Here is an 18,654-nt window from a genome sequence, read left to right on the forward strand (position 1 = left end):
TTACATTTTGGTTCAATATTATATATTTTTAGCCAGAAGTGTTGGCTTCTGTAAACCCAAGCTGGGTCATTTTGTTACTTCTTTGTGTTCAAATAAAAGGGTCTTATACACCCTTCTTCATGACTTTTGTTTTGTTTCACAAGACTAGAAGAAGAATTCTTTAATAGTCTTTTATAAAGTCTGTAGTTTATGCTCCCTAAGAATACATGTATTTTCAGTTAAATAATAGTAATAAAGTATTGTCAGTTCATAAACACTCTGGTTAAGGAGAGACTATTTCACTTTCAGTAACGAGCTCCATCAAAATACAGCAAATTCTGCTTTTCCTAAGCACTTTACATTAACATTATCAATTTGAAAAATCACTAAATCTTCTTCATCTATGTTCACGACGATTCGAGAGCTCTAAACCAATTAAGTATCTACTTTACTGTGCAGTTCTCAACCATAATCAAATATAATAAAAAGTAATGGTGTAGAATTTCATAAAATTCAATATATGAATATACAGTGGCTTAAATTTCATTTTCGGACACTTGTGTTTTTCAGTTTTATTTGCAAATATCAGTTACTAAATATTAACAAAATGACTATTTTTCTTACACATATATTATTGATCATCTATTTTAAAACCTGCTTACTTGGAAAAAAGTTATTCAAAACACTTTTGGGGGAAAAAATTATTCAAGAATTTTTAGTCCAAAGGGATTTGAATCCCGAAGGACTATTAGTTTCGTTTTGGCATTTTGCGTCGGACTCATAAACGTCGGTTCACTTTTCAAACTGTTGCCACAAAATGTTAGAGTCCTGCATTATATTTGAAGAAATTAAATAATGAAAAATCTGCATAAATGTATGTATATTTCTCGTATTGTGATAAAACAACGGTACATAGAGTCATCGAATTTTGAATAACGTAATCTTCCAACGAATATGAGCATGTGGAAGACCAAATTTGAAATTTGAAATTTGTTTTATGATCGATTTCCTATTTTTTAAAACTTTGACGAATTTTTGATTAACAAACTCAAGGATTTCAAAGCGAGCAATGGCAACGTTGTGCAGAAAAAACATTTTTATCTCCGGCGCGTGAGTCTCTGTATCGGAAATTCTAAAGATATGCTCATTTTAAAACTATTTTGCGATATTGCTGTTGCACTGGATCTTATGGTTTAAGTGCGAGGAACATGATATTTAATAAAGAAAAGAAACACACAAAATGTTAAAAAACGCCCCTTTGGACGTAATTTAAAATCTGAAACATTTCAGATTTTTTTTTTTTTTTTTAATAAACGCACATAATTAGTATTCATGTTTTATTACAGGCTCCTGAGCAGGTGCGAGATTGTTTATATAGCAACGTACAATAATTACACATATCGGTTTCTGTGGCTATTTTTTCCAAGGTGGATTATTTGCAAGAGAGCCCTATGCTGATGAAAGCTAGCCTAAAATCCTTTATCACGAATCATGCAGTTTATATTTAACAAAAACATAAAAATAATGACACATTCAATACTTCTTCCAGTATCCTTTAGCTAAAATTACACTTTTCATGCCCTTTGCATGAATCCAATTAAGTTTTCCGGGTAAAAATGTTCCATTCCTACATAAGAATAGCTTCTAGTAAAGCTTTCAAAACAGTAATCATATTTCCTTACTCTTTCCTCTAACTAATTTCATAGATGTTCCATAAGATATAAATTCGGAGAGTTTTACAAACTTCAGAGCAGTTGTATAATAACTATAGTCACCAAATAAAGATGGCTGGAAAAAACAATATCGATATTAATAAAATAGTTTTATTAAATGAAATAATTACAGTTATTTACATTTTCCGAGGACCTAAAATATATTTTAAATCCATTCATCAAACTAGCAATCTGAAAATCAGTTTTTTTTAATTGTTACCATAGAAACCCTTTGAAATAAAAATTACATTAATATTTTCGTTTAGTTAAATTAAAAAACTTTTTTCTTTTTAATGGGCGTAAATTTAAATTATTTTTTTTAATATTGTTGTTGAATGAAATTATTAATATTTAATATTTTTACAATTTTAATAAGTTTGTACTCCTAAGCTACTCTTCCACCAGTAACTAAGTTACATTCAAAAATTTTAACTTGTGTCTACTGGTAGGAGTTTATTTCAGTCTCTAAATTTTAGTAGAATCCTTATTGGTCTGCAACTTAGAGACTGTTTAGGAGTATATTTTCTTCATTTACTTTCAAGGTGTCCTCTTTAATGCAGGGAAAATCTTCGTTTCCGTTTTCCAAGACAAAGGCTGGTTTTGATTTGTCAATTGATACATTGACTTTTTTCCCTTTTGTTTCAATAGTGAAATATTTTGGTGTGTGTTCAGTCACCAAAAATGGCCCTACATAAAGAGGTTAGAGTCACTTTCTTACTCTCTCTACTCTCAGAATTGCGTGAGAGCATGCTTTTAAGCCCTTATGAACGAAAGCGTTTTGTGAAGTTGTAGAGTCGTCAGGTTATTTTGAAGCAAGTGACTTGAAAAAGAGCAATGCTCTCGGCAGAACTCGAGCCTAGACATTTCGAATATGCACAGAGTGTGCTACCCTACATTTACACCACAAAGGCATGTTGGAAGGAAGAAGAAAATACCTTATAAAGTGTGATGTGATGGTCTTATGAATTCCATTTTTTTTAAAGATTATTTACGAATGATTCTGGTGTTGTACGAATGGAACTTTCTCTGAAAAATTCAGCAGGTAGTTTTATAGGTTGTCCTAAACCATTTCTGCTATTGTATAATTAGTGTCTTCTGGTACTGCAAGTCGTAATTCTTAGAGGGCAGTTGGTAAAGTGTCACTCCAGGCTAGGTTGTTATGGGCTTTTAATGATGCTCTGAGTGACCTATGAAGCCGCTTCATTTTGCCTTTTAACTGCAGATGGTAGGCTATGGTATGATTAAGCTTGATACCACAGAATCGTGACATGTTCTTAAATATTTTGGACGAAAATTGTATCCATGGTCTGTTGCTATTTTACAGGGTGTTTCAGATCTTTTAATCCAATCGTTATAGAAAGGCAATGGTTTCCGCTGATATGTTTTTAACGGAATTACTTCAACCCACGAAAATCCGTAAAAGGGAATAAATATTTTCATTATATATTTCTTCAGTATATAGGGACCGATTATTTTGGTTGAAATGTCTTCCCCAAGAATTTTTCCCTGAAGGTTACGGATATTGTTTAAAATTTAATGAAGTTGAACTTTGCAAATTTTCTAATTCTTCTTCATCAGTTTGGCTTTCTGCTATCTCATCACAATTAATTTATGTTACTTTAAGCTGAGGATGATGTTTTACCGAGCCGTCATCCTCAGCTACCAAAGTGCAAAATGCGACATTTGCAGTGTCTTGCATGTTCACTTCAGATATGGACTTGTTAATATGTTTTGCTAAACAAGTGTTAAATGCCCAGCCGTGGTAAGATAGCTTCCCCGCAAAGCGGGTTTAGGGTTACCAGAAAATGACAAAGGAAGGAAGGGTTGCCATGTTTGGCAGGAAATCGCTTTTTTCGACAAAATCGGTGCTATGCCATGAACAGAGAACATTCTGGAACGGATTCTTACAGGTTTGTCCCAGAATGTTCTCGATGGCATGCCAAAAAATCCTGCATGTACGCGGAGTAGCAGTCTAGTGTCGAGTTTTTCTCGTCAGTGTATCTCGGATTGGTGCATCGAGAGTGTGCATCGTTAAACCTATCGAGTGTATCGTCGAGTGCATCGCGAGCTGTAGCGTGGAGAGTCTCGAGAGTACGTTGAATTCCGAGAACAAACGAACCGTGTTGGGAACTGTACTCTAGTGTTTTGCTGTGAAACTGTCTTTACCGTTATAGCCTGAGGTCTGTGTTGCTGATTGTTTCAGCGTGTTTGTCGTAGTTTTTCGACGACTGTAAACGTGTTTTTGGAGCTATCCTGAGCAATACTCTCTAATAAACTGTGTTTTCATTCCTCATAAAGTGTTGTCATCAGTCATTCCAAATCCACAAACCAGTAGAACGCAACACAAGAAAAATTTTCCAAATAAAGACCATAATTCTTGTAGTGCATATTCATTTATAACAAAAATTATGAAAAATAATCTGAAAACTTTCAGATTTTATATTACTCCCTAAGGGCCGTTTTTCTCTTTTACACATACACACATTTTTCGAGAGCATTTGGGCTAACAGCCTTTTGGGCTAAAAGTATTTTAAAATAACATATCTTTAAAATTTCCGACAGACAGTCTTGCGCGCTGCAGATAAAAATATTTTATTCCGCATAGTGTTGTAACACTGCTAGTTTTGAAATCATTGAGTTTCTTAATTAAAAATTCCTTAATGTTTAAAAAATATAAAATAGGTAATAAAACAAATTCGAAATACAATATTCGGGTTTCCAGGTGAATATGTTCTGGTGAAGGTCTACGTTATTCAAAATTTGATGGTTACAGGTATAGTTGTTTTTCCACAATGACAGAAACATACATGCATTCATGTAGATTCTTCATTATTTAATTTCTTAAATATAATACACAGCGATAATATTTGATGGCAACAATTTGAAAAGTAGTACAGCCGTTTATAGTGATTCGAAGCAAAATAAGTTTCGAGACTAATAACCCTTCTCGGCTACCAAGAAACATTGTCTACAAGAACATTTCAGCAAAAATTTGGAGTGTCGAATTATTTTATGAGTTACCCCGTTTTGAACAAATTATTTTATTACAAGAAATATTTTGGTGATATTTATTTTACAATAAGCGAAGCTGAAAATAGGGAAAAAAACATATTAAAAAAATTTTGAACTCTATATTTAAGGGTTTAGTACCAGATATATACAAATTACTTTCAAAAATGCGAGTGTCCAAAAAAAAAATATTAGCCAAAGTTTAAAATTTTAATAAATATGATTGCATACATTACCTGGTGTCTTGAAGACAGCTGCATGTTGCTCTAAATAGTGTTAGAATTTGTTAAATCGTTTCAAACATTCAGTCATATGTAATTAATTGTGATCCTGACAGTGTGAATATTCATTTCTTGTCTCTTGGGATACTATTCCTGTTTGCTATACTCGCATTATTCCAAGAATATTGCGACATGAGTCTGAATCATGGAGTTTTTATACTCCGTGGTCTGAATATATATGAGAAAGCACACTTCTGTTGTTTTTTATTTTGAATTCATAAAACAGTTTAAATTTGATTTGAAAATATGGTTTAAAGGTTAATATTTTCATGTAATGTAATGAAAAATTAAATGCGAGAACATTTTTGTATTTTTGGATAAATGGCTTCAACCGTAACAATGCTTAGTTTGTTATTTATTTCGCAAATATGGCAGCATCGTAGGAACCGCATGAAAGAGAGAAGATTTCTGTGTTTGTCGATTATAATTCTTTTCTGATTGTTTATTTTTAAATACAAACATGGCTAGTGTATCTTATCATATCGCGAATTTACTTGAAAAGGTGAGTTTAATTAAAATATAATTTTGAATTGTTATATAAAACGCATAGTACGAAATCTAAAGCCTGTGTGGTTTGAGTGTTGTATATTGTGTTGTTTGTTTATTTTAATGAGAACTCTTGCAATGTGTTGATGTTTTTAAATATTGTAGACTCTGATAATTAGGATTAAAGGGTATGGGTGGCGAAAAAGAAAATAAACATGAAACGTTTTGTTTCTACTCTTTCAATGTGCGCGGTTTTAGTATGAGGATAGTGTCTTTGATAATATTGTAATATGTTTCCGTCTTATTTTTATGATTAATGATCTGCAATCAACACATTAAATTTAAAAGTGGCCAGTAAGTAACAGTGGTATCTGAGGTATATTCAAGCTGGCTTTTGTCTTTATTTCGGCATCTGAACATGAATTCATATAGCTAAGAATCAAAATACTATTAGTACCGCAATGCACCTTGTTTCTTCTAAGAGAAGTATCGAGTTGCAGCATACATCTTTCCACTAAAAAATTGTTTATCACATTTGAGTTATAACAGAAAAATTCCCATGAGGATTTTGTTACTTGCGCATTTTCGCATTGACCATGAAAGTTGGCAGAAATTTCACCAAGCTTACACCAATCATTTTGAAGGAACAGATTGCCCTCCTCTTTTTTTTATAGGAATAAATCAACGGATATAAATTATGAATATAGCATATGAAAGCTTGTGAGTTCAAGCTTTGAGATTATATAATAAACAAATTCAATAAAATTTGCTTCATATACTTCATTGGCCAAAATTATCTAATGGCATTTAAAATAGTAACAAAATAGTTATCTTGGTAAAAGTTTACAATTGGGTGCCCCTGGTTTATTGGCGATTCTTTTTTGACGCCAAGATCAGCGCCAGGAAGTCACAATTTCAAGATTGCTGCTGCACAAAAAAAAAAAAAAAAAAAAGAAGTCGAAGAATTGCATAAAATCTGTGTCCATGTACACATCGATCTGTTTTTACTTAAAAAAACATCCTAGAATTGCACAAACTAGGCATTGTGCACTGTCTTAAATATGTCCATGCACACATCAATCTATTTTTATTTAAATAAAATCAGGAAGCTAAAACAAAGTTAAAACTATCATGGTAATCAGAAGTGAGGTTTCATCACCTAAATTTTAAAAAAAAATGTCGCTAATGGAAGGGGCACCCAATTCTACACTGAAGCCGTTATCTTTATTGACTAGATGTAATGTAAGTTTACTTAAATATGAATATAAGTGGTAGTACTCAGTAGTGTCTTTTACATAATTTTGAAAATACTCCATTTTTTTTAGAAGCCTTACACATAATTTTAATCATTTTTTGGTATTTTTGCAACAGGTGATTTACTACCGATGGATCATGATCTTAACCAAAGCATACTTTTCTGTATTTTAAAAAGCTGGCAGACAAAATAATTTTCTTTCACCATATCACATAGCTCCAACAACCAGTTAATTTAAATACAATGAGCAAGGGCATAGCTAGAGGGGGGCAAGGGGGGACATCTGTTCCCGGGTGCAGAATCCAAGGGGCACCAAACTGATTTTAGAATTAAATGTTTTCCATCCTTGGCAGGCAATAGGGGGCACGAAACCTTCAGTTGTCCCTGGGCGCTGAAAACCTAGCTATGACTCTGAGCTTATTGCCTTTAGTTTCATTGGTACCTTTTAATGTAGATAAAACTGTGTAGATAAGCCTTATGTTTTAATGTAGATAAGCCTTAGTCTACATAAAACAGTATTCTTTCTCGTCTCCTGTTTTACCATACTACTCATTCCTTCTCCTCTGTAAGGTGTTGTAATGCTGAAAGATGCTACTTTTTATTGTAGGTTAGTAAGTTTATAGTAAATTAAATGTATTAAATAATTATTTATTTAACACAGCCATATCACCCATATAAGCTGATTTAACCTTCGTTTCTGGCAGCTGTGATTTACATATATGGAATAGCAAAGAAAAAATTCTAAGTTTTAGCATAATAAAATACAGTGTTCAAACACTCCCCGTGTTGTTTTCCTAAGGAAGCATACATGAGTGTTAATTTTGAGCAGTTAAATTTGTTTTGAGGCCATATATTAGCTATATAAATAAGACAACTGAGTGCTCGCAGTTTGACCCAGAACTGAATTCCAGCGAAAAAGGTAGCCTTCACATTGTATTTTCAAGGTCATTCCTGCATGTAACATGAATAATGACCCAGTTCACCTGAGAAAGCCCTTCACAAAAACATCCCTTCTCTTAGTTGGATACCTGTCAAGTGGATTAACTGCTATAATCAATTAAACAGTGATTGAAAATTTGACTGCAGTCTGCTTTTAAATATTCTTTCTATATTCATTAGTGCCTTGTTTTGCAGTTTTCATATTTAAAAGGTCCATATTTACTGTAATAATGGCCTTAAAGTGTAAGAGTACTGATATTTAAAACAGAAGAGAAATATGCCAAAGTGAAACATAAAATTAGCAAAGCAACAATCTTATATTTGACGTAGATTTAGCATTTGTTTATGTTTATCCTTTTCTTTGGTGAATACTGTTTGTCTTGTTTATTAATCTCAACTAAAATTGTTTCCCTAAATTTTTTATCTAAAAGATGATTATAATTTGTTTTAGATGACATCAAGTGATAAAGATTTTCGATTTATGGCTACAAATGACCTCATGGTTGAGTTGCAGAAAGATTCTATAAAGCTTGATGATGACAGTGAGCGCAAGGTAATGTTTTTTCTTAATATTAATTATAAAAAATATTGTTATTGGTTTTTATTAGCTTTTGAGTATATTTTTATTATATTCATCTTCGAAAACAAAAATATTTACAGGTTGTGAAAATGCTTTTAAAATTATTAGAAGATAAAAATGGTGAAGTTCAGAATTTAGCTGTGAAATGGTAAAATAATTTTTCTTATCAGATATTTCTTTTTCGTTATGTAATATGATGTCTCTTATATAACTGTTATCTTCTATTTTAGCCTATTCGTAATTTAAAAATTTAATGCAATGTATTTTTTTTTATAAAAAATACAGTACGCTCTAATACAGTACGCCACTTCCTCTGTTTTAATGTTCAGTAGAATTGCTATTTTTGGTATATTTTCAAGTATATGACAGAGTAGCCATTCCACATACTTACAAATGGCAGACATATTTAAATAAATATGAATTTACACATTTTATATTTAACATCATTCCACCAGTTGTAAAAATGTAAATACTAGCACACAGATTTTAGTTTTTGTTTTCCTCATGAAATTTCTCATTTCTTGTAAAATGTTTCTTTTTATTATTATTTGTGAACAAAGCAGTACTTATGAGTCATAAAATAGCCTCAAAACATTTTTCGCAAACAATCGATCCCTTTCCATGGGGTTGTGAAGAATCAGAAAGTACCAAGACTGCATGTGTTATTATATGACTGTACATTTTTTAATTAATTCCTATTTTTAAATTATCTTTTTCTTCTCTTTTTAAGTCTTGGGCCATTAGTAAACAAAGTAAAAGAATATCAAGTAGAAACAATTGTGGATACATTATGTAATAATATGGTATCTGAAAAGGAACAGCTTAGAGATATATCTAGTATAGGTAAAAATTTTTATTCATAACTTTTTGTTGTAATTTTTTTCAAAGTTTCTTTGTACTGACATTCTTAAAATGTATGTTTCAAACTAATTAATAATTTTTTATAATAATTTTTTTTCAAACAGTATATTTTGTAAGTTTTTCCTTTATATGCATATTTTATATGATTTTTGAGATAAAGAGAGAGTATCCTGTATTTTAAAATGTTGACATGACATGAGAGACGGAAACTGAGGTTATTTTTGGATTCAGAGGCTAAAGAGGGGCAAGATGAATAGATAGATTTGTTAAATTCATAGAAAATTTTTACAGTTCTGTAAATTCTTTTTCTGATGAAATAGGTAAAGTTGTCTGGGTAAAGAAAAGAGAGAGAAAAAAACAATTATGGCACCGAATCAAGACATTTTAATGTGTAATAGAAATGATGTGTAATTTTGTAAGTAAAATTTAAATTATTTGTAAGTGTGAAGTTTGTGAAAAATAAAAAAAAAAAAAAATAAATAAATAAAAAAAAACAACAACTAGGTAACCAATTAAAAAATGTTTGTAAATAAGGTTTTATTGGGATTTATACACATATTATTAATTTTTTATTAGGGAGGGGATATAATATTGTGTGCCTGTTCATTAAACCTATTGTTTAGGTTTTTATGTTAAGCTCTAGTTAGTTATTCATATTTATAAGTGTCCTCTTTTAACAGTTCTAATCCCCACAAAGTTAGTTTTAATGTCTAAGTATTTAGCGATATTGGTTTATAAGGAATGCATTTTCGTTGCTGTATGTGCCTGCAGAATTAAAGCATATTTTATATATGTTTTTAATTTCATGCAGTAAATTAAATATAATGGATAAAAAATGAAGCATTTAATAAAATTGAAACATAAATCTTCAATCACTATTTTATTTTAAAAATGGTTTTGTAAATTATTAAGCTGAAAGGAGTAACAAAAATACATAAAAATTTGCTAGTTTTAAATAAAAATAAAGAAAGATGGTTTCAAAATGAATTCATTAAATGTGTATAATATATAGAATAATGCTTCAGTTTCAGAATTCTGACATCATAAATTTTAATTATGAAATTCTTCATAGTTTATTATTTCTATTTATGTGTAATTGCTATTTTTAAATGTACATATGGACTGTAGTATCATGAAAAGTTAAAATGTGTGTCTGCTACCATGAACATGTATTGCAATTCTGTGATAAATATCTATTTCCAGTATAAAAAATTGTGGAGATGTTACTTTAGAGTAATATTTATTGTTATAAATTTTTCTAATTTAGTCTCACATTCATATTTACAGTATCTATGTATTTAATGAATACATTTTTAAATTATCTTATTTTTTATTTTGATTTAAAATTACCATATTTTTATCGTTTTTGCTACTTGTGTCAGCTTAATAATTTACAAAACCATTTTTTAAATTAAATAGTCATTGAAGATTAATGCTTTGATATTATTAAATGCTTTATTTTTTAAAATATAAAACTCATAATTGCTGTATGAAATTTAAATGAAAGATCTTATTGAAGATTGTTTTATAAATTTTTTCTGTTTAATCAAATTTTTGTTCTGAAAATATAAAGGAAGAATATGAAGCTAATGAAACTGTTTTAAATTTTTATGCAAAGTATTTACAATATGAATGTTTTTTTTTTTTTTTTTTTCTTTCAAGGCTTAAAAACAGTTATTAGTGAATTACCTCCAACTTCGACTCAGTTAGTCTCAAGCATATGTAAGAAAATCACTGGAAGATTAAGTAATGCTATTTCAAAGGTATTATTTTAATTTAGATCATTTAAAAAAGTATAACTATATTTATTTTTTATTCTGATTTTCAAATTTAAAAATGATTTTTATTTGCTGAATTTAATTCTTTATTAAATTCTGAAGGCAGTGTAGAGTAAAAATGAAAAATCATGTTAAAATTCTAATCATCTCCCTTTTTTTTTTAGTCACTATTTATTTTCTGGAATTATTTTATTAATCTGAATTTATTTTTAAAACCTATTTAAATAATCCATTATTGCAAATATGGTGTGATGTCTTAATTGTATTTAAATTTGTTGTTTGTATGTGTATTTATTATTGTTATTAATGCATAGGCTCCAGTTATATTATAATGAATCTTCGAATAATGATTTTTGAGCGTAGCATGCAAGGTGACTGTAAGCAGCATGTATTTTTTCAAAGGCATAAAGAAATTAGTGGCATAAAAGACAACAAAATGGATATTATAAAGTTCAAATCTAACCTATGAAAAAATTTCTTATATTATTTAAAAAATTTAAAAATCTGAAGGGATTTTGATTTTAGTGATCGTCCAAAAGGTTTTTTTTTTAGTTTAATATGGTATATCAGTGAAGATTATCATTAGACAAGACCCAGGTTGAATACCAAAACATTTTATAGGAAACTTATGCATTTAGGCTAACAGGGAAACAGTATATATCTTCTATTGTATATTTAAAAAGGGGGAAAATATGTAATTCAAAAAAAGATTTTTGATGTTTTTGATTAAATATAACATAAATGCATTTTTAAATAAATCATATTAAAAGTTAAAAAGGAAAAAAAAAGAAAAGTAAGAACCACAGCTATTGCTTTTAAATAGCTTAGTTTCTTAATTAATAATGGTAAGTTAAATCTGAAAGAATAATATCTTTCATTTTTTTGAATGGCAGCAAACTGGAATGAAAAGTAAAACAACACAGAATCGTGTTTTTGATACTAATAGCCATTTAGGGCTTTTTAAAAAAAAGTCTATATTTCGACCAAATCTGGTATGAAAATTCTTGAAGCCATTTTCATTGAAAAATTGCAGGCAAATTAAGAGCTGTGTTATAGATAGAGATTATTTAATTCAAAACTTAAGCTTCTGAAGCATGCTACTTATAAATCTTGGCATTTGTAATTTATAAATGAATTGCAAGTATTTTTATTGATGATTGTCTCTGTAGAATATTTTTTAAAATTTCCATGTAGGAATTAGAATCCAAAACCCTCATAAAGATATACGGTTTTTAGATTCTAATTTCCTGTACAATATTTGTGATTTAAAATATTTCCTTCAATATTATTGTGCCTTTAATGCACATTTTCTGCAGCTTTAAAAATGTTCATGTGTTGACTGCTTGCTATAGTTTTGTTATGGATTGGAGTATACGTTATTAACTTCCTAATAGTTGTACTTAAATTAACAATATGTGTTAACATTGAAATTAAGAAATACACTGAATTGTTCTTTGGTGATGCTTATTGCAAGTGTAATTTTAAGGCAAAATAAAATATTATGGGGCAAAATACAAGGTGACTTTTGGGGAGCAGTGTAACAAATTTGTAGGAGTTTTTTACAAGTATATATTTAGTAGGCACCAGAAGCTATTAGTATTTTACTTTTTGTAGTTTTTGATTTAGTCCATTATATATTTTTAATAATCAGATACTTGGCTTGCTAATTGAAATATTTGAGCAAATGAACAGTTTAGTATTTTTGAATTCTTTATGAAGATTCTTTAAATATATTTGTTTCACCTTCAGAATGAATCATACTATCAATTAGACCGTACTGATACTGACAAAAATGTATAGATATTGTATGTTTCAAGTTTGAGAAGTTATTAGATAGAAGTGCTTTTGATATTTTAGTATATTATTATGATGTGATTGGTAACCCTTGTCGTTTTTGCAGTTCTTTAGCTAAGTTTATATTTTATCAATTGAATTTGGTTTTTCAAATTTATTTATTGCTATTTGGAAATTTTGAATACTTGACCTTAATCTCTTTTTTATATTTAGTTCCGAAATCCCAGAATACATTAAAGGCTATAATCTACAGGTATAATCTACATCATAAAAATTCTCCAATATATGAACTCCTAGTGGCCTATCCACCCAAACAATCGAAATGAAATATCTGCTATTGTTATTTGAAGGTATGCACTTGAGATTGTGTTGATTTACCATATTAGAACTCTCATGATTATAGTTACAGTGAAAAAATTTTGAAACTTCTGTATGGCGACATGCTTTTTTTCTGTTTAAATTGATCAGCACATTGATCTTAAGGCAGTATGGATTTTGTCTGACAGTCATAGTGCTATTAAATATCTTTCAAACTGGCAAAGAGTTGGTGATAGGGCCGGAGCTGCAATTCTTAGCAAACTTAGGCAGGTCTCGTCACCTAGAGTGTGAAAGTGCATCTTCGGTGGATTCCTTCCCATGTTGATATATGTGGGAATGAAATGGCAGACATTCTGGCGAAGGAGGCTTCTGAAGAACCTTTGCCAATTATCAATTCACTGACATATCTTGAACTGCATTCCATTAGAAGACATGCTGACAGGCAAATTTGGCTCGTTCCCCCGAGTCATCCCTGGTATCAAGCTGATTGTCCTGGAAGATCCCTTGCTATGGATTGTGAAAGATGTGTTCAGACAGCACTTTCCTGATTCTTCAGTGGGCACCTGAGGGGACTTACTTTTGAGAGTGGTATCAAGATGCACCCAATTTGTTCTAAGTGTCACAATGCACCCGCATCACCGGCACATATCCTTGAGTGCCTGGATTTGTCTCTTATGGATCTTTACGGGTCTCCTAAGCTTGTTTTCGATTTTTTAAAGGTGAATGGACTCGTGGACCTCGTCTAGTATATTCCTAGGCATAGAGATTAGTAACAACAACAACAAGCACATTGATAAACCATAAATGGTATTGGATCTGTATACATACGACGAAAATTGTTGGCATAAAACATTTGCAAAGAAAAGCTTTGTGAAAGACCAATGACAACACAAGAGAGGAAAGGGAAAAAGAACTCGAAATTGGAATTTGAAAGTTTTTAGTCTGCCCACCTTTGCAGACGATAATGCATTGCTTGTGAGAGACTTGATAAAATTATGAACATAATATCCCTAGAGGAATCTGTACAACTTCATGCTTTATCTTTCAATTGTGATAAATCTCATGAATTTGATATGCACATATTAGATTTCAGATAACCTCAGAACCTGAAATCCATCAGGTTAAGGGATCATGGTGGCCACAAAACTGCAAAGTTGTGGGAGATGACTGTATCCAAAGTGCTGTTGCAGCACTTGCCGAGCATGTGTGGAGACATTTGGAACAACACCATCGTGCAGTCATAGTGACATTAATGACATTTCAGTGCCACAGTTCTAGAATTATGTAACAGAGCAACATTATCGTATACCAAGCACTTGTGATGGAGCACGTTTTCATACCTTTGGAAGTAACCTCTTCAAAGAATTATGGACCTAGAATGTATGTGCTTGCCATGCCATACTACACAGTCATTTTAGCTACATATAAAGGCCCTGGTGCCACATCGTGAAGAATTTTGTGAGCCCAGTAAATGCAGTTCTTGGAGTTTACATTCCTAGTTAAGCAAAAATGCGCCTCATGCGTCCATAATATCCTCAGTGGCTATCTCTTATCTTCATCATATCTAATGAGAAATGATAATGTGTTCTTCTCAAATGTTTTACACTGGCAATTTTTATAATACATGTATCATTTCAACATTATTTATGATTTTTTAATGCGCTGATCAATTTGTGCAGGAAAAATGTGGGTATTGCCATTTAAGAATTTAAGAAATTTTCTATGTAACTATAAGTGTGAGAGCTGTATTCTTTTAAATCATCACAGTCCCGAGCATATACCTTTAAATAACAATATCCGAAATTTAATTTTCATTGATTAAGCAGATAGGCTGCTAAGGGCTCATATATCGGGGAAGTGTTTTATGACCACCCTGTGAATAATATGGTTTATATTTTCTTTAGTCTAACAATTATTGAAATATTCTTATCTTAAATTCCAAAAGATCTGAGGTTGAAATATTTATGAATATCAAAGAAAAATGCATTAGGACAGTGGTTCTCAATCTTTTTTGTATCATGCATCCTTTTCACTATTGCTAGAAGATATCCCTTCTTTACCTAACTTAAAAAATGTATATATATTATAAGATTCCTGTGTTTTAATCTGTAGCTAAAGTTGAGGAACCTTAAGAACTGATAAGCGAATAATCGCTTGAATCATGAGACAGAATAAAACATGAGAAGGGTTAAATACCCTTTATTATTCCAAATAAAGTTCATGGAATACTTGTGCTTGGAGCTTTACAGTAAAGCCTCCACTGAGGCTTGAACTCAGGAAACTAAGAAATTAAACTTAACTAATCTAACTAAAAAGATATAGCCGAAGCTTTCAAGATTCTAACAGTTGGCCCCTTAGCGCTAATTAACAGCGAATCTATCAAGGGCCTAAAGTACAGCCGATCATAGAAATAGCTTTAGAGAGAGTATAGCCAAGAGGCTAAAGCACGCTGCATAGAATCTATGGCTCTTTCAAGAAGTCAGTAGATCTTCACAGTTAATACTTCTCCTCATTTGCATTCAAACGTGATTCTAAAAATATGTTTTGGCCGGAGTTGTAAGTTGAAATTCAGGAAGATAGGAAAGTACTTTTAACTAAAAATTAACTGTTAGAAAAATTAACATAAACCTTACAATACATTTATTTAGATTATTTTCTAACATGTTTTATAAATTAAATGTAAAGTATAGGAAATGCCAGTAAGATACCAAAACTTGACAAAAGTAGCTTTTTTTTTTTTTTTTTTTTTTTTTTTTTTTTAACTTTCATAAATTAAATTTAAATACTTTCCAGCTAAATAAAACTGACCACATTCCCTCTACCCTCCGAAACTATGAAATTGCCTTCTGGTGAAAAACTTTTGTATTAGAGAGAATTATGTGGCAGCCTTTATAGAGTACAAATGACAGCTTGTGCAGGGTAACCAAAAACAGTTCTTTTTGTTTTTACCATCCCATCTGATAAAATGCTGACAGAAAGGAAACAAAGTGATACACATGCCAGAAAAGCATTGGTGTAACCATTGACCTGCATTAACAGACACATTGCTCACACAAAACTATTACAGCTGATCCTGTGTTGAAGATAAATGAAGTAGCACATTTGTGGCTGTTTGCTGTATGATGTGAAGTTGAGCCTGTCATCATCCGTATCAAGTCGTCGAATGTGCCAGGCATTTGAGAAGGATGCTGTAAAAGACCATAGTACTAGCCATTGGTTTCAGTTTAGAAGATCTGAAATAGCTTTCTGGTCTTTTAAATTCTTTGTGATGAATGCTGCAGTGGGCAGTCACTGGTATTAGATGATAAAACTCTGAAGGCAGCCATAGAAGCTTAGAAACATATGATCAGCCTTAGAAATATATGGTCAGTTTACCAAATATTTCCAGATTTCTGAATAAACAGTCAAATTTCACATGCATTGCGCGGGAAAGGTATGCAAATGGAAGCATTGTGTACCTTATAATTCCAACCAACGGGGAACAACAAGTGATAGCCCATTAGTCATTGCTGTCTTGATCCTGCAACGCACCCATAATTTGGTAGAGGGTTTAAGAGGTGACTGGTGTTGGTCAATTGAGTATGTATGCACAGGAGGAAGTTGGGCATTAGGTGCATATAAAGGAAACAAAGACTTAACAACATGCATGAATTATTTTATGTGATCTGTGTCATTTTTGCTTTTCTATGTATATGAATCTAGTCTAGACATTCTGTAATGGCTATAATCATGAGCCCTATTTGCATGAATATTGATGCATTTCTGAATAACATACATCTTTTAGAATTTTCAGTTATCTGCCTGTTAAATACTGTGTACAGCTGTCAATATTGTCAATTAAAATTGATGTTTCCGTAATTATCCATTTTCAATAATTGCATTTTCAGGAAGCATAGATATTTTTATTCCCCCCCATTTAGTTTGGGTATAGTTCATGCTGCTCTGGGGCAGCTACTATGTTCTTCTATGCTTGCAATGATTTTGTTACATAACATACATTTGTAATAAATATCGTAATATTTAAGATCTTGTAAGATCCAGCTGTTAGATTTTATCAGGCATGAAAGTTTTCCACGTTTTCGCGGAATTCCGCTTTTTTTAATGTCACCTGGGCTGTTCCTGAGATCGATGCAGAACCATTGAGAAATCGCGACCGGCAAATGTGGGGGCGGGTAAACAGAGGACATGCTTTCTCTCTTCCTCTTTTCTTTGTAAAAAAAACTTTACATCATGCCAGAGATCGTGAAATGCGTTGTTTCACATCAAGGCGAAGTAAGTGGGGCTTATGTGGAAAGGCGGAACTAGATGCGTACGAATATTGAATCAAAGAAGAGCAAGCAACCATCAAACGAGAGCTGTGTTGGACATACGGGGATACCCTACTGATGTTATTCAGAGCACGTGCGAGTTTTAGCGTGTGTAAGCTGGCATACTGTAATTCAGAGCGCAGATCGTTACGTTATTGCTCTATGTAAAAATCCAGTACACTGTAAAAATTTAAGGAATGCTCATAAACTGTACAAAGAAGAACTAGAGATAAAAAAGGAGGAGCAAGAATCTAAAAAAAAAAAAAAAAAAAAAAAAAAAAAAAAAAAAAAAAAAAAGCAATTAAACATTGCAGAAAATAAAGAAGAAAATAAAAAAGTATCAATGGATTGTATAAAAGCTGCTGAAAACTGAAAAGAAATTGAGACTAGCTCGGAAACGGAAATTAGAAAAGTTGGCTGCAAAAGTAGCAAAAAAGAAAAAGCTTTTTCCCTAAAAATTTTTAATCAGGATCAAGTGAGACTGAGACAAAATAGTTATTTTTTTATATTCCTCCTTTAACTATATGTTGTTTTGTAACTGTATTATCTCACATGACTACTTTTTCTGCTGTTATATAAAGTACTGTTTATTGAACTAAAAGTGAAGATAATTGAAAGCTATAGTAACAGTTCTATATATATTTATCTCTAAAACTTGTCATTGCCTGAAAATGGACAGTAATATATAACATAAATATGTATATTAGTGTGTTGTAATGTTGTGTACAGTATTCATGTATCAACTGTTAAAGAGCATCTTAAAGAAGGTTAATTTATTATAATCTCTTGGTGATTTACTGATTTTTTTTTAACAAGTGGAAGATAAAATTAATTGCAAAATAGTAAGTACAAGTATTATTTTAGTTTAATTATATGTATATGTTTAATACTTTTTATATTAAAAGGTTGATATTTTATAAAAATGTGTTTTTTTCAGGTCGCGTGTGTGCATTTAGTTTTTGTGTCTGCGCGTTGTTCAGCTTTTCTTGCCAACTTGCACTTTCATACCTGATTTTATTCAATTTATATGCTCTTTTCCAGCACCATTAAGAAATCTTGTAACTGAAACTTACGAGGGCAATCCCCCAAAAAAGGTCTCCTATTTTTTGGGGACGTAGAGAAAGTTTTAATATGGTTGTTGGCAACACTTTGTGAGTGGTGCCTTCTCTGCTACCACATAAGCACGCAGGCGCTTCGCTCGGATGCTCTGTCTTGGCTTGGCAGCCATTCGAAATGGAGCTCTCGATAAACGTTACTGCCAAGTGCAAAGTGCGCGCAGTTATTCGATTTTTGAACTCAAAAGGCGTTAAACCGGTTGAAATTCACCGCCTATTGACGGAAGTGTATGGACAGTC

General features: G+C 31.4%; 1 protein-coding gene across 1 annotated transcript in view; it reads left to right on the plus strand.

Moving 5' to 3' along the window:
* Window positions 1–5,326: 5,326 nt before the first annotated feature.
* Cand1 (Cullin-associated and neddylation-dissociated 1) overlaps window positions 5,327–18,654 on the plus strand; it is a 79,276-nt gene continuing 65,948 nt past the window's right edge. The window contains exons 1-5 of the mRNA XM_085813591.1: window positions 5,327–5,483; window positions 8,113–8,214; window positions 8,322–8,389; window positions 8,972–9,084; window positions 10,765–10,865. Coding sequence (XP_085669717.1) covers window positions 5,442–5,483; window positions 8,113–8,214; window positions 8,322–8,389; window positions 8,972–9,084; window positions 10,765–10,865 — 426 coding nt within the window. The 5' untranslated portion in view covers window positions 5,327–5,441. The remainder of the gene's footprint in view (window positions 5,484–8,112; window positions 8,215–8,321; window positions 8,390–8,971; window positions 9,085–10,764; window positions 10,866–18,654) is intronic.

This window comes from Stegodyphus dumicola, chromosome 1 (assembly GCF_044657685.1).
Source record: "Stegodyphus dumicola isolate Sdum_Otavi_A_Nest chromosome 1, ASM4465768v1".
Taxonomy (NCBI): domain Eukaryota; kingdom Metazoa; phylum Arthropoda; class Arachnida; order Araneae; family Eresidae; genus Stegodyphus; species Stegodyphus dumicola.